This window comes from Myotis myotis, unplaced genomic scaffold, assembly GCF_014108235.1.
Source record: "Myotis myotis isolate mMyoMyo1 unplaced genomic scaffold, mMyoMyo1.p scaffold_m19_p_1, whole genome shotgun sequence".
NCBI classification, from domain to species: domain Eukaryota; kingdom Metazoa; phylum Chordata; class Mammalia; order Chiroptera; family Vespertilionidae; genus Myotis; species Myotis myotis.
Window position 1 is genome coordinate 18,145,812 of NW_023416313.1, and position 22,945 is coordinate 18,168,756.

At 41.8% G+C, this 22,945-nt stretch overlaps 1 protein-coding gene and 1 pseudogene across 1 annotated transcript in view; one reads left to right on the plus strand and one right to left on the minus strand.

Moving 5' to 3' along the window:
* Positions 1-8,931, plus strand: part of LOC118660583 (zinc finger protein 217-like) — a 31,605-nt gene extending 22,674 nt beyond the window's left edge. The window contains 6 exon segments of the mRNA XM_036318164.1: positions 1,829-1,885; positions 3,207-3,343; positions 5,720-8,718; positions 8,721-8,757; positions 8,759-8,827; positions 8,829-8,931. Of these exon segments, the coding sequence (XP_036174057.1) occupies positions 1,829-1,885; positions 3,207-3,343; positions 5,720-8,718; positions 8,721-8,757; positions 8,759-8,827; positions 8,829-8,931 (3,402 nt within the window).
* A 12,772-nt stretch (positions 8,932-21,703) lies between these two features.
* Positions 21,704-22,284, minus strand: LOC118660584 (annotated as a pseudogene).
* Positions 22,285-22,945: the final 661 nt, after the last annotated feature.

The window sequence follows — 22,945 nt, forward strand, 5'->3', positions numbered from 1 at the left end:
CAGTGATTACATTCCAGTATTCTTCTCAGTGCTTCAGTGGACACTATTGTTACTATCATTTCTGATCTGAAAGAAAAGGAAAGTAAACCTCAGGCATATAAATCACTTTTTTCCAGGTCACCAAGCTGGTAAGTCATAAAAATGAGATAGAAATACAGTTTGTCCACGTCTGTGTTTAGCTGCCACGTTATTTGGCCCTTTTAATAGGATACTCTTTAATACTTATGTCTATGCTACTCATATGCTTCCTAGTGTTTTTAAATAAGCTTAATGTTTTAATTACAAAAATATAATAACTTCCAGAAAATCTTAAAAATGTAGAAAACACTCATATTAACACCATGTTATAACTATTATTCTCTAAATATTCATATATGGTTCAATCTGTAAACATTTTTAATAATAATTCATGAGCATAACCATTCCCTACCTTTTTCATTTTATAATTTATTATCTATAATAATAAAAGGGTAATATGCTAATTAGACCAGACATCCTTCCTGATGAAGCTGGGGTAGGAGGGAAGCCAGCCCGAGTCCCGGGTGCCTGCAAGTGTCTGTAGGAGGGAAGCCCGGGTCCTGGGTGCCGGAGGGAAGCTGGTGCTGGCAGGCGGGGGAAGGAAGGCCTACTCTTGTATGAATTTTCATGCATCAGGCCTCTAGTATTTTTATAATGCTATATTGAGTTGATAATAATTATTGTATAGGCTGTATAAATCTGAGTTGATATATAATTATATGTAATATATATACTGGTTGTTGACACTCTCATTGACAGATATTTTACTCCACTGAGGGGAATAAAACCACAATTTTATCACATAAAATAACACTTTGGAATTTTAATTCAAATTAAATTAATCACATAAAAATTATGTAACGTGTTTATGGTAGCCAGTCTTTCCTGTACTATAATTTGTCTGGAAAAATGTACTTTAACATGTATTACTGATATCCTACCATTCACCATTCTTAATAAGACTTAAGAATATTGAATTGGCAGGAAACAGTCTCCAAGTTTAAGAAGCTGTTAATTCAGTTCGGGACAACAGAATCTAAAACAATGTGAGAGATAGGAGCATATAAAAAGGCATCTAGCCCTAGCTGGTTTGGCTCACTGGATAGAGTGTCGGCCTGGGACTTAAGGGTCCCAGGTTTGATTCCGGTCAAGGGCATGTACCTTGGTTGCAGGCACATCCCCAGTAGGGGGTGTGCAGAAGGCAGCTGATCATTGCTTCTCTCTTATCAATGTTTCTAACTCTCTTTCCCTCTCCCTTCCTCTCTGTAAAATATCAATAATATATATATATATATATATATATATATATATATATATATTTTAAAAAGGCATCTAGTTTACTAATGTGGTGCTAATGAAATGGGTGGGACAGAAAGGGCTTCTGGACAGGGTGTCACTTACACAGAGTTTTAAACGGGGGCTGGAGATTGCTTGTTTGGGATAGTGTATTAGTTTGTTCAGGCTGCTATCACAAGATGCCACAGACTGGGTAGCTTAAATCACAGATGTTTATTTTCTCAAAGTTTTGAAGGCTGGACATCCAAGATCAAGGTGCCAAGAGTTGGTTTCTGCTGAGACCTCTCTTCCTGGTTTGTAGATGGCCTCCTATGGCTGTGTCCTCAGAAGGCCTCTTCTCAGTGTGAACTCAGAGAGATAGAGATCTGTTATCTTTCCTGCTCATAAGGACACAAATCCTATGGTATTAGGGTTTCAACTCATGACCTCACTTAACTAACTAAACTAGACAGAGCTAAAGGCTCTGTCTTCAAGTGCAGTCACATTGGGGGTAAAGACTTCATATAAATTTCAGGAAGACAAAGTTCAGTCGGTAACAGATGAAGAGGAAGAGAGTAGGGATAACGAAGAGGTAAGTCCAGAGAAAGGAAATGTGTAGAGATAGAATTAATAAACAGTCCATTTAAAAAATAATTTTTTAAATTTATGAGAAAGATAAGAGACTATTATAACATTTCATCTAAGAAGAGATTCAATGGAAACTTCCAATAAAATTAACAAGATCAATTTGATCAAATCACTTAAAACAAAATAGAAAATCAGTTGTTTAACAGCATTTCTGGTTTTTAGATTTGTTTACAGTCAGGGTCAAACATGAATAATGAACTTACTTGATTATAAATTCATTCTGAATAATCTGCTCTTAATATTTTTGCAAAGATAATAATAAAATTGTATTTATAGAATGTGAGAGAAGACCATATATGGGGAAAGGAGGATAGATTGTTGACAAATATGTATATCCAACAGAAGTCTCTATAGAAAGTAAAAGTTTGTCAGGAGTAGATTCTTTCTTTTTGGCCAACATCTGGACAAACAGATTGATAAATTGAAAATATAAAATGTATCTTAAACATATCACAGTGTTGTACAAATGTCTTGAAAGGCCACTTGATTTTTTGATATATGAAATTTCTTAGTATATTGAGGAGATAGATTTCATAAAATATTCCTTTGCGGACCTGCAATAGAGGTTAATATGACAGCAGAAATTTGGACATATTCTCAGAGAATAAAAAATGATCTTCAATAAAATTTTAACACTCTGATTGATAAAACAGCTGGAGATAGTAAACTATAATAAATTAATCTATTGTGAATTATGAAATTATTAATACAGCTCGACTTAAACATCTGTGGTTCACAGAAATTACTTAGAATTATTTATCAGTGCCATTTCCCCTTCCTGCCTTCCCTAACCACTTTTGATGAATGGGGTTGGCATATCTTTGTCATTACATAGGGAAACATATGGCTCAGGGTTTAAAAGTTAAATTACATGAATATTTATAAATACAGTCAAAAACCCAGAAATTCTAAAATATTTAAATGATTAAGACTTGGTGTTCAACTTAAAAGCGAGAGAAAATGTGGGATTTAAAATAGCTACTATTTCGTAATTTATTATTAATTGCTACACTGTGCTAACAGCTTTAATGCCTATATTTAATTTAACTGTTCAAACATTTTATAAATAAAGATAGAGTAACTCACTAATATTCACATTGCTAGCAAGTTATGAAGCCAAAATTTGAAACCTACTATATCTGATTCACAGTTCCAGGTATATCTTCCTCATCTAGATAACTGGAAAAATATACCATGCCTTCTTCCCTGAGTGGAAATAATGAGCAAATTGCATCATTTAAGTTGTTATAATATTATTTCTTCAGGCGTGGTTGGTTTACCTACCTCATCCCATTAGCTTCCTGTATGAGGGACACAAATACTGTAAGTCTAAAAAGAAGCCAGATGAAAAGCTGCTGGAGAGTTCCCTGTTGCCACCAACACAGTACCCAAAGTTTTCAAGGTTGTAACACTTTATTTTTACCTATCTCAAATGATGATTCAACCTGTGGCACTTAGTACAGTGAAAACCTCTCAAATGAGTGGGATACAAAGTTCTTTGGACACCAGATGTTAAATCAGAAAAAAAGAAAATTTCTGGACAAATCCAATAAATTAAGTGATGGCAGTGCCATGGTTTTTTGTCATGTTTCAGAACAAGGAAGATTGCAGATGGCGTACAGGGGAAAAGTTAATGCTTGTACTTATTGAAATTGATGGACGATGGTAGTTAATATGAAAATAAACTCTCTTTTACTCATTTTCTCACACCTTAATCCAATTCATTTGAGCTATTTCAAACAAGGATTCTTAATGTTATTCCTCCTCCTTCCTTCATGTAAATTCATTCTAATGAGCATTTACTCCCAGATCAGAGCCAGGTCAACTGAAATTCATTTAAGTCCAACTTCAAGTACAAAACTCTTTTTTAAAATATAAAATATATAGCTTAGATTTGAAACAGCCCAATAAATGTCAAACTTATTCCCCACCAAATTTGGAACCAATTGAGATACACTCAGGATTTAGATAAAAGTAAATGCAAATAGAAGTTTTCTTATGGAAAGCACAGAATCAAAGGATGTTTTATAAATATGTGGCATCAATGAGATTCATGGTACCGAAATCCCATAGGCAACCATGGATAATGACAGATATATCTAGAGGGCTGGGACTTTTACTTTTTAATTAACTATATGATCAAAAACTGTATACTCTTTACATTCATCTATAACAGAGGAAGAAAGGAAATGGACTAAATATGCATGCCCATGTCTGGATCTCAAACCATCAATAAGAAAGTATTTTTTTCTTTAAGAAATGACAGAGAGGGTAGAGGTAATAAACAAGTTATTGCTGATTGCCCAGCCGGGGTTTCTCAGTGGTTGAGCATCAACCTATGAACCAGGAGGTCATGGTTCGATTCCCGGTCAGGGCGCATGCCTGGGTAGTGGACTCAATCCCTAGTGTGGCATATGCAGGAGGCAGCTAATCAATGATTTTCTCTCATCATTGATGTGTCCATCTCTCTCTTCCTCTATGAAATCAATAAAAATATATTTTTCCAAAGAGTGATTGCTGATTGATGTTTCTTCATAAGGAAAATATAATAAAAGAACAGAAACCCATGCAAATACTAAGCTCATATTCAGTGCCTAAAAAGCTTCTGTTTTAACTTTTTCCTATATGTACTCTGAGAAGTATTCCAATTTCTACTGAGACATGGGACCAACCTCTAAAGTAGAATTTAATAATCTCCTCAGATTATTCCCATGTTCTTTCCCAAATGGCTGAAGAGCCATAATCCAAGAAAGGGATACTTTGAAAGCAAAGCCAAAATAACGTCAGCCAGAACTAGCACAAAGGAGAAAAGATGAGGTCTTTCCTTCTGAGCTCATTGTCCGGCTACAGCTAAGACAGAATCATGGTAGCTGCATGACTAACCATAAAGTATACAGTGCCAGAAGCCGGTCCATCCTTGCTGCTTGACACAGTCGATGCAGGGAAGAAACATCTGCACAGCATATGTTTCAAGGGACCTGGCATATATGGCATACTGTTCTTAATATGTTTGCTCCTCTTCTTAGAGCTATGAGTTTTGACCAAGGTCAACTCTCCGAGAAAGGTTGTTTCCCCAGGTAGGGATTTTTCCCTGAAGTTAGGGAGGGAATAAAACACCTTAACTAAGTGCCAGGTGGGTAATTAATCACTTTAACCATGAACAATCACGCTTAAGCTACATAATCTTTACTTAGGATAATCTCCTTCAGTTACTTCCTTGTAGCTTAATAGAACAATAGAGTAACCTTGGAATGGAGATAAGAAACGCCCTAACCTTTGGAATAGAATTTATAGGATTAAAATCAACTGGTATAAATACAGATGTAACAAGACAGAACTTGGCCTTTTTGGTTTGAGAAGCAATCACTTCTCTTCCAGGATTGTTCCGAGCCAGGTGGACTGTCGCAGGCTCAGAGAGCAAGAGTCTCCAGGTTCCAGACACTGCCTCCACTTCCGAAAGTTTTGGAAATCTTGTCTCCAGATTGCTGGAATTGACTTGCTCAACCGACTCATTCCCTCTCAGTGGAGACAAAGAGAAGTAATGCTTTGTGCTGAATCAAAGCATCGAGGAAAGAACCAGTGATACTCTGTCATTGAGCTTCCTAAGACTTCTGAAGATAAGAAGTTAGAAGAATATACATTTTCTTTTGAACTTTTATAACAAATATTTGCTCTAGTTTTGAAGTCCAGGACTGCTGGGGGTGTGAGTGACAAGTATTACAAGTGGTCTTATTCCAAGTCCAGAAATTCCTCAGCCAGATTCTTATTTTATACACAGTCCTGAAGTGACAGGAAACATACCAACTCAATCCCTCTTAGTGTATATGGATGGACCGGAAGTTATTAGCAATTCTCTTGGCAGCCAGATGGAGCTAGATGATGCCATGTCAGTAAAAGGGACCACCACTGCTCCTTTCAGAGCCACGCAAGAGAAGAGCATCATCCAAATCGAAGGCTACACGCCCTTGGACTGCATGTTCTGCAGGCAGACCTTCACCCACTCTGAAGACCTCAGTAAGCACGTGCTGCTGCAGCACCGGCCCATCCTCTGTGAGCCCGCAGTTCTGTGTGTGGAAGCAGAGTATCTCAGCCCTCTGGATAAAGGCCAGGTGCGAACAGAACCCCCCAAGAACAAGAGTGGCAAAGAGAATGAAGACCTGAGCTGTGAAGTGTGTGGGCAGACGTTCAGAGTTGCGTTTGACCTGGCGATCCACATGAAGAAACACAAGGACTCTTTCACCTATGGGTGTCACGTGTGTGGACGGAGGTTCAAGGTGCCCTGGTTTCTGAAGAGCCACATGCGAACACACAACGGCAAGTTGGGGGCCAAGAGCAAGCTGCAGCAGGGCTTGGAAAGCCCGGTCACCATCAACGAGGTTGTCCAGGAGCAGGCTGCAGAGAGCATCTCCTCTCCTTTCAAGATGTGCATGGTTTGTGGCTTCCTATTTCCAAATATAGAAAGTCTCATTGATCACAGGAAGATGCACACCAAAGACACGGCTTCCGGTGACAGCAGTCCCCAGGCAGACTCTCAGCAGGCGGGGATGCCAGCCCCGAGAGACGAGTTCCTGCAGTTCTTAAACCTCAGACCCAAAGCTCAGCCTGAAACCGTGAAGCAGCCCACCGGATGGATACCTCAGCTCGACCCAGTCACCACCTACCAGGCCTGGCAGCTGGCCACCACGGGCAAAATCGCCATCTGCCGGGAGGCGAAGGAGCAGCCCAGGCAGGAAGGGAGCACCGACAACGATGATTCGGACAAAGAAAAGCTTGGAGAAGTCTGGAACGGGAGTAAAAGCCATCCCGAAGGTTCTGCAAAGTCCATATCCAATAAGAGCGGTTGTACAGGCCTAGCACAAGATAAGGAGAAGCCTAGACATGCCAACGGTGAAGTGCCTTCTGGGGACGCGGACCCCAAGTTGTCCAGTAAGAGTAAGAAGTCCACGCATTGCTCTGAGTGTGGCAAGGTGTTCAGAACCTACCGCCAGCTGGTCCTGCACTCGAGAGTCCACAAGAAGGACCGGAGGACAGATGCTGACTCGCCCACCATGTCTGTGGACGGCCGGCAGCTGAGGATGTGCTCTCCAGACCTAGCCAGCACCCTGGATGAAAACGGAGCCACAGATCGAGAAGGAGGCTCTGAAGATGGATCCGCAGACGGACTTCCCGAAAGCCTCCATCTGGATCAAAATGATGATGGAGGCGAAATAAAGCATCTGACATCTTCAAGAGAATGTAGTTACTGTGGAAAGCTTTTCCGTTCAAATTACTACCTCAATATTCATCTCAGAGCACATACGGATGAAAAACCATACAAATGTGAATTTTGTGACTACGCTGCAGCCCAGAAGACCTCTCTACAGTATCACTTGGAGAGACACCACAAAGATAAGCAGGTCGATGTGGCCGCTGAGGTCAAGAGCAAAGGGAAAAACCAGGAAGCGGAAGATGTACTACTCATCGCCGACAGTGCGCAAACCAGAAATTTGAAAAGATTTTTCGATGGTGCCAGAGATGTGAAAGGCAGCCCACCTGCCAAGCAACCTAAGGGGATGGCCCCTGCCTTTCAGAACGTTCTGGGCAGCACTGTCCTCTTGCCAGTACACAAAGATACTCAGGATTTCAATAAAACTGGAACTGAAGGTAGTGCTGATCAGCTAGGCAGACACCCTGCCCCTGCTTATTTGGACATGTTAAAGAACAGACCAGCGCCCGAAGCTCAGGCCATCAACCTCCCTCGCAGAGCAGACGTGGCTGCTCCGCCTCATCCTCACCCAGACGCCACTGCCGCCCACAAGGACGAGGCTGGCCTCAAAGAGAAGGCAGAGGTGGCAGCAGACAGCAGAGTGAAGCCCAGCATGGACTGTCAAGAGAAACCTTTAAATTTAACCCTCGGGGCGCTTCACAGTTGCCCGGCAATTTCTTTGAGCAAGAGTTTAATCCCAAGTATCACCTGCCCATTTTGTACTTTCAAGACCTTTTATCCAGAAGTTTTAATGATGCATCAGAGACTGGAGCATAAATACAATCCCGACGGTCACAAAAACTGTAGAAACAAGTCTTGGCTTAGAAACAGACCCACTAGCTGTCCACCAGCTCTAGTGGGAGAAGACGTGCCTTCCTTGTCCAGTTTCCCCAAGCCCAAGACCACCTTCCCAGCCCAGTCCAAGACCCTGCCATCCGAGAAGGGGAAGCCGGGCCCCGCAGGCCCAGGCAAGACCCCTCTGGCCTCAGGGACTGACTCTAGCACTTCAGCCCCCAGTAACCTGGAGTCGCACAGGCCACAGCCCAGCATCGGGGCGCAGGGGGCTCCAGCCGCCAGGCAGCAGCCCTCGGAGATGTTTGCTAAAAGCGGAGTTTCTCCTGCCCCGGAGAAGACCAAAAGGCCAGAGACGAAGTTCAAAGCCCCGGTGGTCTCCGTGTCCCAGCCCTCGAGCAGCAGCACCATCCATGGCTCGGCCGATTTCACAGCCAAGCACGAAGGCCTGTGTGCGCCCCCGGGAAGAGACTACTTCTGTGGCCGCAGCGCAGGTGTTGCCGGCCTGGAGCTCGGAGAGCCGCTTCCCAAGAGGCCGAAAGCCGGGCCCGTGGTCCTGGATGCGGAGCAGCCTGGGCCCCAGGACCGAAGGGTCCTTGACCTGCCCAAGTACCTGGTGGACCCCGGAACCACAGGGTTGCTGCCCCAGAAGTACGCGTTCCCGCCGTTGAAGGTGCTGCCCTCCAAGCCGGGGTTCCTGGCATCAGGCGAGATGGAGTCCGCCGATGTGCTGACCTTACACTAGCCCACGGCGGCCCGGGCCTCTACACCTGCGCCCCGCGCGGCGCTGGAAGGAGAAAGGCCCGTGTCTTAGCAACACTGATCTCGCAGCATGCTTCAGAAGAGAAACTGAGAATTTTATTGGGAATGCACATTCTCGGCCAAAGGACAAGAAAACTTCATTTCCTATTTTGGGGAAGAAAGGTCTTGATGGATGGATGTGTGCTCCATAAAGTTGAGTCAGTTCATCCTTGGAGAAAGCGAGCGGTGAAAGCTACTGAAATAGGCTGTGACTGCACTGTACATACGCGCAAGGAACACCACGTGCTGCAAAGTGGTTCTGTTAACTTTTGTACCAAATAGCAATAAAAACTATAGCTGGAACAGTTGAGTTGTGTACAAATGGAGACGGGAAATCTATTTTGTCCCTGAATAATATATATATATATTAGAATTGACCAAATAAGCAGAGTTTTTGCATACTCGAGCACTGCTGAAAAGAATCATTTGGGCTAGGGGTGGGTGGGGAGAAAGTATATAATGCTTGCACCTCAGGTAAAATCTGTGCATATATAAGTTGTACCTGCTTGTTTCAGTACCCTGTGCATCCTTTTCCTCATGTAGCTCCTCACTCTGAGCAGTTCCTGCTATTTGTGCTCTTTCATTTAAGATGTACGTTTTAAAAAATTTTTTGATGATTTATATTATGTTAAATTGTCCGCAGTCTGTTGTCTTAAAATTTGTTAATGGAAGTATTGACCCTCTGTGAGTATTGCTGCGTATGTCGAGGTCAGCTACTCCGATTTGGTGCCCTTTTGTCACAAATGCCACGGTGTCACCGAGGAGGAGGCGCTCCATGGTCCCCCTGAGGAGTGGGTGTCTGTAGGGCAGCGCTTCCTCTCCGAGCAGCCAGCTGCCAGCACACCCACCAAAGTGTATGTGGAGCTACTCAAACTAGTTTCCTCTCAAATGAATCATTTTTGTTGGAAAATTCAGTTTTTTTAGGTGTGTGCTTAAATTTGTAGATACAAAATTAAATGCTAAATTATACATGATACAGATATTGGAAGCAATTTTCAAGGAAATTAAAGTTTGGGGGAAATTTTTAGGTTTGTATTGGAAGTCAGTGCGTCTGCATTGGGGTCAACAGTGGGCATATTCAGACACATTGGTTCTGAATAAGAACTTCTGGCCCGAGCCTTCTGGTAACCGGGGAAGAAGTGGCCTGCTTCTAGACTTTGGTTGTCTTCCCATTTTTGATTTTAAAGCAACAGCGTTTTCTCAGTACACATGCAATTTGGGTTTTAAAGAGAATAGATCCACCAGTTGGCCAACTGGATGTTTTAAATTCCTGCCCCTTAATTTGCAGTTTGTAGCTGAGTTCTCCAGCAACCCCTGGGTTTAACATTTTACTCAGAAAACTGTTTGAAAAATAATTTTGCATTGTTAATGTTTCTTGTCTTCAGGGTAAAGTCCTAAAAGAATCTTGATTTTTTTTTTTTTGGTTTGTTTTGTTTTCATTATGCAACATGAACGAGAAGTCTTAACTCCCGTGTGACAGGGAGACCGGCCTGAGATCACGCTGCTGGCCTTGCAGCGAAGTGCTTCGTATTAGGAAAGCGTACACTATTAACCCCTTTTCCTGCTCACACGCTGAGCCATATGTACATAATCTAGATTTTTGTTTCCATAGTTTTGCACTTTTATAGCCTATTTTTGAAGATTAACACATTTGTGAAGATGATTGACTTGGTCATTGCTAATCTGATGAGTGTTACAGAAAGCTTGCTCTGACTATAAGTGTAAATCTTAAAGGGGATACATCATAGTTGAGGGCTGAAACTTAAATCTTTATTTTAAAAAATCACCAAACCTATGTGAAAACAAGTCAGTTCATGTTATGCTGAAATTATGGGTGTTTTCATATTTCTCCTACCTAACCACATTTCTAAAAGTATAAAAATACCAGTGTTTTTTTTCTTTTTCACAGCCTTTGTATTCCAAAATATGTTGTTATTATTTTTGTCCATCAGTATTAACTATTGGAATACTACTGGTTTTGTTTTGTTTTTTCCTTTGGGACAACAGTACATATAATAGAGGTACAATCTGTTGGATTTTTGTTCATGTATTTATTTCATTCCAGTTTTATTTATTTTAATTGTTGATACTTAAGTTGTCAAACAGTAGATGTTACTTGTTTTATTTATGATATATTTCAGCTTAAAGTGATGTTATTATATGTGGATGTATATATAGATTTGGTGTTTTGCAAAAAAATAAAAAATAAAATAAAAAGACAGAACTTGGCTGGAGAACCTGGCAGGAGAATCTCGCTATGCTGAGCAACTGAACACTGTTTCCGTGTCATTCCTTCTTCGCCAACTCCATCCACACCTTTGGGAATCTGTGGACCTGCTGGGGCAGGACCCCAACAGATGGCTCCCGAACAGGATTCAGCTAGGTATTCCCCCCCCCCCCCCATTGAGAACCCCCACACTCAGGACGGATAGTACTCCACCAGGGTGCTGAAGACCCCCCTATAGAGGATAAGTAGGGTAAGAAGGTGGATAGTACAGAACTTAGATTGAGAAGATGTGCCATACTGAGTCCAAAGAAAGAAGACTCTGTATTGATCTTTAGATTGAGAAGATGTGCCATACTGAGTCTAAAGAAAAAAAAGACTCCGTATTGAACTTTTAACACATATGCTTGCTAGCAGAGGAATTAAGGTTACTCCCAGTCAGACAGAACGTTTTATACAAGAAGTATGGCCATGCTTTTCTGAGGAAGGAAAGGTAAATGTAAAGGCATGGGAGAAGGTAAGCCCAAGGAGCCTTATCCTTAACCCCACTGCAGCCTTTCCACCCTGGGAAAGTAAAGGATTGGCAAGCTGTCCCTGGGGTGATAGATCAGGACTCAGGTAATAGAGGAAAGTGCCAATCCTACTCTTAAAATGGATACAAGAGAGCACTTAGGGTTTTTCTTTTTAATGCCTGCTTTGGATTGAGTAAATGCAGTTTATTTAGTTTTAACACATCAAAGTTAGCTCTTGACACAAAAAGAAAAACTGACAATTCCATCAATATAAACCTTTTCTATAAAAACAAGGGGGAGAAGAATGTTATATGTTAAATTTTTTTGAAAATAAAATGCAGAGGGTTGTACAGCAGCCAAAAGGCATCGGGCCTCCTGTACAATAGCCTCTGCTGACTCAGCCTGGTAGAAGGATACACAAACCAGACAAGAGTTTTACCAGATCTAGTAATGATGTGGGGGAGAGGTTGTGTTTTGTATCTTTCCAGAAGGAGCAGCCTCTGCCTCCCTCCTGGGGACCGTCACCCTGGGAGGCTGAGTTAGCACACTTGACCAGTGCCCGTCTGCAGCAGATGTGCAGCCCTGCTGTCCATTGGGAGGATCAAATGTGCCTCCTTTTGTCTGTCCTTATGTCCCAGCTTTGCCCCACATCTCCTTTCCTTTTTCTTTTTTTTTTTTTTTAATCTGACTACTTGTTTGCTGGTTCTTTGGCCTTTCTCTTTCTCTCCTGAACACAGCTTTTTCTAGAATCTCTCTGCCTTATTGTTCCAGGAAGGGCACCTCCCTTTTCTGCCATGACTGGGTATGTCTGGTATATGCCCCATACGTGGAGTTGTCTTGTGCCAAGAGCCTGACATCCTGGGCTGAGAAAGCCCTGTCCCGGGACTACATGCTGACAGGCCGTTCCTCCCTTGTCCTGTATTGGCCCCTCTTGCCCTTGTGTCAAGACGGACCCTCTTCTCACAGTCCATTTGCGGGTGAGGGGAGCCCAAGGCAGGTGCTGGGCGTGGAGGCCACAGGGGCATCGGCTACCAAGGAGACAGAACTGAACCTCTTGCAGTGGGGCGCTGCTCCTCCCTCATTCGCACACCTCACATCACCCTGCTTGGCCCCGGAGGATGGCTGGTTAGCCAGAGACGGGTAAGATTCCTCAGGGAATGAACAACCTAAGACAGGCACAGTCGCAGAGGGGGCCATCAGGAGACAACTTGGGGGTCAACAGAGGTGGGGCACAGACCCTCACCCCCCCAACTTTGCAGAGGCCTGAACCCTCACCCCTTATGAGGGAGGTCTCCTGCCCCCATGGCTGCTTCGCTTCCCACGCCCAGCTCAGCTCGGGACCCAGGTAAAGAGAGAGACTGGCTGAAGCAGCTGCCCTCTCACTGCAACAGGACTTGTTTCCCATTTCTACCTTGGACCACAGGGAAAGGGGCAGCTGAAGGAAAGGGCTCTGTCAGGATGCTGTTTTCTTCCTTTTCTTCTCCCTCTTTTTTCTAAACACTTCCATGCCTTGTAGTTCTTTTGCTTTCTCTTCTTGTTATCTCTACTACCCTCCATCTCCGCCTCATCCTCCTCTGCCAGAAGCCGGTCCATCCTTGCTGCTTGACACAGTCGCTGCAGGAAAGAAACATCTGCACAGCATATGTTTCAAGGGACCTGGCGTATATAGCATACTGTTCTTAATATGTTTGCTCCCCTTAGCGCTGTGTGTTTTAACCAAGGTCACCTCTCCAAGAAAGGTTGTTTCCCCAGGTAGGAATTTTTCCCTGAAGTCAGGGAGGGGATGCCTCTCCTAGAAAGGTTGTTTCCCCAGGTAGGAATTTTTCCCTGAAGTCAGGGAGGGGATGAAACTCCTTAACTAAGTGCCAGGCGGGTAGTTAATCACTACAAACAATCATGCTTAAGCTACATAATCTTTACTCCCTGGAATGGAGATAAGAAACGCCCTAACCTTTGTAATAGAAATTGACAGGATTAAAATCAACTGGGATAAATACGGATGTAACAAGACAATAAACAGCAGAACTTCGCTGGAGATCCAGACCAGAACTTGGCTGGAGATCCTGGCTGGAGATCCTGGCTAGGCTGCTGATCAACTGAACACTGTCTCCGTGTCCTTCCTTCTTCGCCGACTCCGTCTACACCTTTGGGGACCCCTGGACCTGCTGGGGTTGGACCCCGGCACTCCTCCCCAGTATCATCCATATCAGCCAACACAGAGGGCACAGCTGGCTCCTCCCCAGACGCCCACACCACCCTCAAGCACAGCCCTGATGGACCCATGATCCAGCCATTCAACACGCTGACACTTCGGGAAGCCCATCGCCAGTGACACCGCCCACTAGCCAGGTCAACAAGGACAACCAAACCACCGACTTGAGGACATCTAAAATTCTTGACTGAAGAGGCCAGCAACCTTCTACAGGCTCTGTGTGCACTCCATCCACTATGTTTATTGGTTTATTGCTATGCTCACTATCATTGCTTGTCAGTCTTCTTCCGAGTCTTAAACAACCCAGTCTGGGAGGTGGCCGCTGATTTACACGTGCTATCATTTAAAAAATAAAAAAGGGGGAATTTGCCAGAAGCCGGTCCATCCTTGCTGCTTGACACAGTCGCTGCAGGGAAGGAACATCTGCACAGCATATGTTTCAAGGGACCTGGTGTATACGGCATACTGTTCTTAATATGTTTGCTCCCCTTCTTAGCGCTGTGAGTTTTAACCAAGGTCACCTCTCCAAGAAAGGTTGTTTCCCCAGGTAGGGATTTTTCCCTGGACTTAGGGATGGAATAAAACACCTTAACTAAGTGCCTTGTGGGTATTTAATCACTTTAACTATGAATAATCACACTTAAGCTACATAATCTTTACTTAGGATAATCTCCTTCAGTTACTTCCTTGTAGCTTAATAGAACAATAGAGTAACCTTGGAATGGAGATAAGAAACGCCCTAACCTTTGGAATAGAGTTGATAGTATTAAAATCAACTGGTATAAATACAGATGTAACAAGACAATAAAGACAGAACTTGATTGGAGAACCTGGGGGGAGAACCTCGCTATGCTGATCAACTGAAGGCTGTCTCCATCTCATTCCTTCTTCGCCGACTCCGTCCACACCTTTGGGAACCCCTGGACCTGCTGGGGCAGGACTCCAACAATACAGGAGGTGAAAACCCTGCACTAGCTCACCAGTGAGGCCTCACTCTATGGTTGATGTTCATTCATTCTCACACCTTGCGTATCTATCTATCTATCTATCTATCTATCTATCTATCTATCTATCTATCATCTATCTATCTAGCTATCTATCATCTATCTATTCATCTATCTATTTAGATGAGCCTTAAATAGTATTCTATGTGTTGTGTTCCTGTGGCTGGTCAGAAAGAGAAAAATGTAAGACAGTGATACCCAGGAAGCTGGGTAACAGAGAAAAATATAAGACATTCAAGAAGTTCATCTGGCCTGGTTTTTGTTTTTTACTCCCAGGGAAGAAATGTACCAACCCTCCTTGCAGTCAAAACAATTGGCCTCTGACAGTGTTACTTTTTATCATTTGTATCAAGTATTACACATGATTCATGGCATTTGCAGGTAAAAGCTACTTCTAGCACAAATAGTTAAAAATGTGAAATTCTACGTTTGATTGTTTTGGTATTGTGTTACTCATATAACAAAAAATGTGGTTGACACATTAAATACTTATCCAATTTTTTACTCAGAAAGATACAGAGCCCAAGACCCAGAAAACAAAAATGACCCAATTGATTGTTTGTCAGAATAAAATTTATATTGTCCATAAGAAATCACATCAAATTTTGACCTTTGCAACAAAATCATCTTGTATTGAATACAGTCTAACTCTTTCCATAGAACAATTAAACTCCATTATACAATTGTGTACAATTATAGTCAGTTTGTTGACATTCTGTTTCCTTATGTAACACTTATTTTTTAAATATTATACTTTATGTGAAATGTATTTTTAGAAAATAATTTCTGCAAGAGCCCAACAGGTTGTTTTGGATCTTAAGATTAAGTAACAATTTTGTTGAAAACTTCTGGAAAAATGCAGATACTTTCCATGTCCATATATTTTGATTCAATAGCTGTAGTGGTGACCAAAAGGGAGCACTATTGATAGCCCTGGCCTTGATCGAGGATCCCTGCTATAAAAATTGCTAAGAGAAAGCACCTCTCTGACTAGGGTGCGTTTTATCAAACCTTTGCTTGACTTGCTCCTTCTCGTAGGCCTGTAAAGGTCACATTGTTGAGATTAACTCTTGCAAGAGGAGGCCTCTTTTGACCCCTCATGTCACTCTCGATCACATCTCCTATTTAGTTTCTTCAGAGCTCTTGTCAAGCACTCTATATACACTGTTTTCTAATAATGTGCTCATGATTGTATCTTAACAATACCTAATGAATAATGTGAGATTGATAAATATTTATTTACTGAATAATGATATAAGGTACCAGAGGCTAATTAGGAACTCGAATCCAGGGGTCCTCAAACTACGGCCTGAGGGCCACAGCAAATACAAATATTGTATTTGTCCCCATTTTGGTTTTTTTTACTCCAAAATAAGATATGTGCAGTGTGCATAGGAATTTGTTCATAGTTTTTTTTTAAACTACAGTCTGGCCCTCCAACGGTCTGAGGGACAGTTACCTGGCCCCCTGTTTAAAAAGTTTGAGGACCCCTGCTCTAATTATTGAAGGAAAAATGAATTTCTCTTTCTTACTTACAAAAAAAAAATTAATACAGAAACACCCCACTCACATAAATGAAAATCCTAAATAGAGACAAGAAATCTTCATTAACAAATTCATCACCACACCCCCAAAAAGAGTTTTTTGGAGTTTCTTCCATTTTAATTATTATAATCATGTATCATGCAGAATTTCAGGCTTTCCCTTCCACATTTTACACTTTCTATTTGTAACAGATATTGTCTGTGACTCGTCCATAGTCTTTAGAATTTTCATTGTGTTCTGACCAACTTCTTATTGCCAGTGTTTGCATCTATGTGCCTGAGATAGACATCCTAGGCATATAAATACCCTTGTTGCCTTGATTTTCAAGTGGGAAAAAATTGTAAAAGGGTTTACATCATTTTTTATATATGTGATCCTCTGTCCTTCATTTACTATTAGAATATATAATCCACTATAACTATTTTAGATTATTGGCTAGGTTGCTGAGTACTAACTAAACACAACTTAAAACTTATATACAAGCTGATAGTTGAATTAAAATGAATTTCTTTAGTAGATTAATAGGATTTTCTAAGTACCAATGTTTTGTTTTTTGGTAATTTCAGCAAATCATGGAAGAAGCAATGCTTGAAAAGTCCTTTAAATCACAATAATAAAAGTAAATCCTTGATTCATTTCCAAGTCAATCTCCATTTCTTCTTTTAAATGTATCTCTAATTCCTACCTCACTTTAGCAGTTTTTCCAAATATTTCAAACCCCTTCTGCATTCTTCTCTGAATTGTCTCTATGTGAAAATCTGCCTGGACATGTTTAATACTATTGTAGTACTTATCCAAATACGTCTTTATTTCACTTAGTATTTCCTCTTGTATCTTAAGACTATTGTATGATTTTGTCTATAGTACAGGAAACCATAAAGATAACAGACTTTCTTTATGTAAATCATAAAACCCTTCAATTGATTATTTTGCAATTAGCAAGGCACAATGAAGAAGTTAAGTTCCTAATATTTGCTCGTGGTTTACAATTATGATGCCAATATAATTATCTGAGAAGCTGACCAGGGTGCTGGGCATACTTAGTAATAAAAATAAAACCCATGTTCCTGTGGCCTAGCACAATGAACTATATTGTATTTATGCAGCAACCTCTATAACAGAAAGGGTGGAAGTAACAAGTAATTAAGCATTTTTCTTATATTAGGACTTTATCGTTGTATTAATATCTTCAAAAATGTTTACTAGCGTGCAATATGTCTCAAAAATTTAGGTGATTACTAAGTACATATATAATCTAATAAAAGAGAAACATGCAAATTGACTGCACCTCTGCTACGCCCAAGCCACGCCTGCCAGCCAATCAGAGCAACTATATGCAAATTAACCCAACCAAGTTGGCAGCCAGCAGCCACAGAGCTGGAGCAAGCAGGAGGCTTGGTTGCCCCGGCGATGGAGGAAGCCAAGCTTCCCACCTGCCCTGGCTGGCTGTGGCTTCTGGTTAAGGCAACAAAGTTTCAATTATAGAAGATAAATAAATCCCAGATATCTGCTTCCAGCCAGCCTCCACTGGGAGCTTGGGTGGCTGGGGGCTGTGGCCAGCCTGCAAGCAGCCATCAGGCCCTCACCCAGGCTGGCCACACCCTCATGGGGTGAGGGTCTCTGCTGGGAGGCTTGGCCAGCCTGCAAACAGCCATCAGCCACTCACTCAGGCTGGCCAGGCACCCCAGCAGGGACGCCCACCTTGAAAGGGGAGTGGCCAGCATGAAAACGGCCTTCAGCCCCTCATCCAAGCTGGCCAAGCACTCCAGCGGGGACCCGCACCATGAAGGGGGTGTGGCTAGTCTGAAAATGGTCCTCAGCCCCTCACCCAGGCTGGTCAGGCACTCTAGTGGGACTTCCTCCCTGATCTGGGACACCCTTCAGGGCAAACCAGCCGCCCCCCACCCATGCACCAGGCCTCTATCCTATATAATAAAAGGGTAATATGTAAACTGACCCTAACAGCAGAACAACTGGGAATGACTGGTCACTATGACACACACTGACCACCAGGGGGAAGATGCTCAATGCAGGAGCTGCCCCCTGGTGGTCAGTGTGCTCCCACAGGGGGAGCTCTGCTCAGCCAAAAGCCAGGCTGATGGCTGCTAGTACAGCGGTGGTTGTGGGAGCCTCTCCTCATCCTCAGCAGCGCTAAGGATGTCCGACTGCAGCTTATGCCTGCTCCCCGCTGGCAAGTAGACATCCCCTGAGGGCTCCCAAGCTTCCAGAGGAATGTCTGACTGCCAGTTTAGGCCCAATCCCCCGGGAATTGGGCCTAAGCCAGCAGGTGGTCATCCCCCGAGTTGTCCCAGATTGTGAGAGGGCACAGGCCGGGCTGAGGGACCCCCCCCCCAGCCCCCCGAGTGCACAAATTTTGTTCACCGGGCCTCTAGTATGTTTATAAGAAAATATATTTAATTATTCTCACATCCAACACCCACACACAAACACACAAAATATCTGTTATATGTAGTTATAAACATATATAAAACTTCCCTTTTTCATACTGAAACTATCCTATTTGTATTTTAAAAACACATTGCTGTTATGCATCAAAGAAAGACTGCATTACTTATATCCTAAGAGATTATTGATCTTTCTTTGGAATAGGACTATTCCTTCATCATCTATTATCTCTAGATACAGGCCCCTCTTCCCTACTCTCTTGTAAAAGAGAAATTGGAGAGTCTGTGCTGGTGGATAGAGGTAGTGGCAGGGCTACTAAATCAAAGAATGAATACTCCGTCCCTTGGTTATTAGATAGAGATCTGGTGCACATTCTGACCACATTCATCAAAAGAAAACATTTAGGGACAGCTTAAATCTTCTATAGTCCTGTATGTTAAAGGCAGTATGTTTAAGGTGACCTTTTGTATAGTTTTATGCTTTTTTGGAAAATAATTTTTGTCATAGAAGAAGTTTCCCCCATCTTTGAAAACAGCTTGCCATCAGGATACTCAGCAGCGTGCTCCATTAAAGGGACGAACTTTCTCTATCAGGTCTTTGTAAGTTTTCTCAGGTGAAGCTCCAGAGGGTTTGAGTCATTTCAGATTCTGCTCAGTAGCACACAGAGCAGAGGTACTGCATGGTCCTAAATAGGCTCAGTGCCAACAGCATGAGAACTCTGAAGTCCTTCTGTGGTGACTACAGAACTCAGTCTCATTTAAGACGTGATGGCATTGGCAAGAGGCTTCTCCAGCTGCCATAGAATACTATGTGGTAGGAATACCTTAACCTACGAAAGATCGTTGTTCCTTGGAACACATTGCTGTATCTCAGCATCAACAAGTAAACTAGCTGCGAGGTGAGAATAGAATAAGATTTAAGAACTAAATTCTGGCTCATGAATATTCAAAACATGAGAGGACAAAAGCAATGTATATATTAAAAAGGAGCAGAGAGAGCATGAGAGAGTCATGGTGTTTGGACACCAAAAAAGACTGAAATCCACAGGAAGAAAGAATCAACATGATGTAAAAATCAAGGGCTTCCTTGGCTCTAGCACTATGTTTGTTGTTTGTATTATGACTTTAGGCAGGTAACTGAACTTCTCCATGTCTGTTTCCTTGGTTATAAAATTGGGTTGATAATGGTACCTACCTCATAGGCTTATTACGATGGCTTGATAAGATAAAATATGCAATTATTAGAATAGCCTCTAGAGCAGTGGTTCTCAACCTTCTAGCCCTTTAAATATAGTTCCTCGTGTTGTGACCCTACCACAAAATTATTTTCATTGCTACTTCATAACTGTAATGTTGCTACTGTTATGAATCATAATGTAAGTATCTGATATGCAGGATAGTCTTAGGTGATCCCTGTGAAAGGGTCATTCGACCGCCAAAGGGGTCGCGACCCACAGCTTGAGAACCACTGCTCTAGAGTTTTATATTTTTATGTTATTATCATTAACATCCTTATCAAGATTAGAACCTAAAAGTGATCATTTTCTTTAATGATTCTCTACCTATATATTTTATTATTATGACTTTATTTCTTATGCCTATTTTCAGTTCAGGCTCTCAGGCATAGAGACTAAAATGTTGCTATTATTTTAAAGGGCTAACGCATTCTTATGTGGAGATTACCCCCTAGATGAAAACAAAATGGTTGAAAAGGCCTCACTGTACCACTCACTGAAGCCCCCTGTGTGATATTTCCCACTTCTAGAATTCTATTAAAGGACAACATAAAAATGCCTTTCATTTAAGCCAAAATTCTTCAGATATTCTGTCACTTCAAGACAGCACATCCTAACTGAATCAGATGTCTGGAAAAAAAGATTCAGGATTATAAACGTTTCTTGCTTCACTCCATTACCCCTTTTACCAGGAAGCAGTTTTCGTTAATTTGTAAAATCAGAAAGAGTTTGAAACTGCAGGAAAAATACATCCACAATGGCTATAGAGTCTTCGTTTTTCCTTGTTTTGCCCATTTTTAATTTATCTGGAACCCTCCTTGTCTCTACTTCATTTAATTTCACTGACTTATTTTCAAATCATTCATCTTTCATATCAATTAACAATGATTTATATCACCATATTTGGTTGAGCAAGATAATAAATAATTACCAATACTAATCCAAATAGCAGAAAATTCAACTATCACTGAATACACATGTATAGCATATAATTTTGTGCATTATATTTATCTTTGCAATTATGCTATATTTACCATAATCTTGACATTAGTTAGATTCCTTCTACCTGTGCCAATTGAGGACAAAGAGAAAACATTCAGAGGAAAGCCAGAGCAAATCACAAAAATGCAACAATTTACAAAGCTAGAAGGTTAATAGAAACTACATACTCCAAGTTCTTTATTCTGTTCATGAATGTACTAAAAATGAGAGAAATAAAGTAATGTCAATACTGGGTAGTAGTAGAGTCAAGATGAAACCAGGTTCGTAATTACTGACATGGATCTCTCTAAATTGCATTATATGGCATGCTTTCAAACAGAACATCGTGGGGTCACCTGCTTTGCCTCTGAGAAGTGAAGGTGAATTAGACTTAACCAAAGGAAATAGTAAATGAAAAGATGGATGCATAAATGTGATAAAAAAGACTAATTTAATTTAGTTTAAAGTAGTGTGGGTGAATTTTTTCTTTAATATAACCTTCCCTCAAGTGTCCTAGTTCCACATTTATTCCAGTTATTCTTATTTAATTCTAACATTTGTTGGTTTTTTCTTGTGTCTATGTGTATATTTTTTAACTTTTGTCTCTCTCCATATTAATTTACCTAGGACAGTGGTAAATAAACTGATATATTATCTCTTCTTATGTATCTTTCACTCTAATGGAAAAAAAAAATATAACTTAATGTTAGGCATTTCCTATGAGCCAGGCACTTTTAGAACTTTATTTTTATTTTTTGAAGTACAATTTCCATCTATTTCTTCCCCAGAGAACCTTTCTTTACTCCTTAAGGACTTAGCTCCTTACATGGGCTTGGTAGAGGTTGTGGGGCTGCACCCACAGGTCTAAATTGGGGTGGGGGTGTTCAGTCCTTCCAGGCTTCGGTTCCTGACTCCCTTGGTGTGAGTGGCACAGCTCACACAGTAATGCAGCTTCACGTACAGCTTGGGAAGCACATAGGTTGTCGAAGACACTCGCTTTGGAGATGTCCCTAAGGGCTGCGGCCTCTACTATGTTTCGAATGACAAGCTTCTTTTTTTTTTTTTTAATATTTTATTGATTTCTTACAGAGAGGAAGGGAGAGAGATAGAGAGTTAGAAACATCGATGAGAGAGAAACATCGATCAGCTGCCTCCTACACATCTCCTACTGGGGATGTGCCCACAACCCAGGTACATGCCCTTGACCGGAATCGAACCTGGGACCTTTCAGTCCGCAGGCAGATGCTCTATCCACTGAGCCAAACCGGTTTCGGCTCGAATGACAAACTTCTTAATGGCCTTGTCCTTGGGCAAGCACTGGGCACAGTTGATGCAATGAATAGGTTGCACATGGCCTCAGTCTTTTATTCCTTCTTTTCTTGGTCATCTTGGAAAGGAGGACCCAAGAGAGGCACTTTTAGCACTTTCGATAAAAGTACAGAGTGTCAAAATAAAATCACTAAAGATTACACAGCTCATAAACAGAGAAACCTGGGAAATATAACTCCACCATGTGTGGTCTCCACCACTCTGCTATGGTAATTTGCAGTGTGGCAAGAGTTCTGAAAATAAAAAAAGGAAGTGGGGCTTGTTAAGAGAAAACAAAAAAGAATAAGTAGGAGAAGAGGGGGGTATTTTATGTAAGGAGGTCAAGAGAACCTCAAGGAGAAGATGAGGTAGACAACCATGTAGGTAGTTGGGGAAGAACTTTGAGGGGACTGGAAGGCAAAGCCTTGCATGGGAGAAGCACCTCCTGTATCCAGGGAACAGAGAAGACAGCCTGGGTGCTTTGCCCTGAGAGGGAGACAGTGGGGGGAGTTAACAGAGAGGGCAGGTACCAGATGACGTCACACTTTGGTCTCAGTATAGTTTTTATGTGTGATGAGAAATCTTTGAGGAACTTTGAGCAAATATGTACCACAGTCATATTTAAAAAGATGAGTTGGACTGGCAGTCTGAAAAATAGTGTAAAGGCACTAAGAGTGGAATAAGAAGAATCAATAAGATTGGGGAGAGGATGCCTAGAGATTTAATGGCAGAGGTGGTGA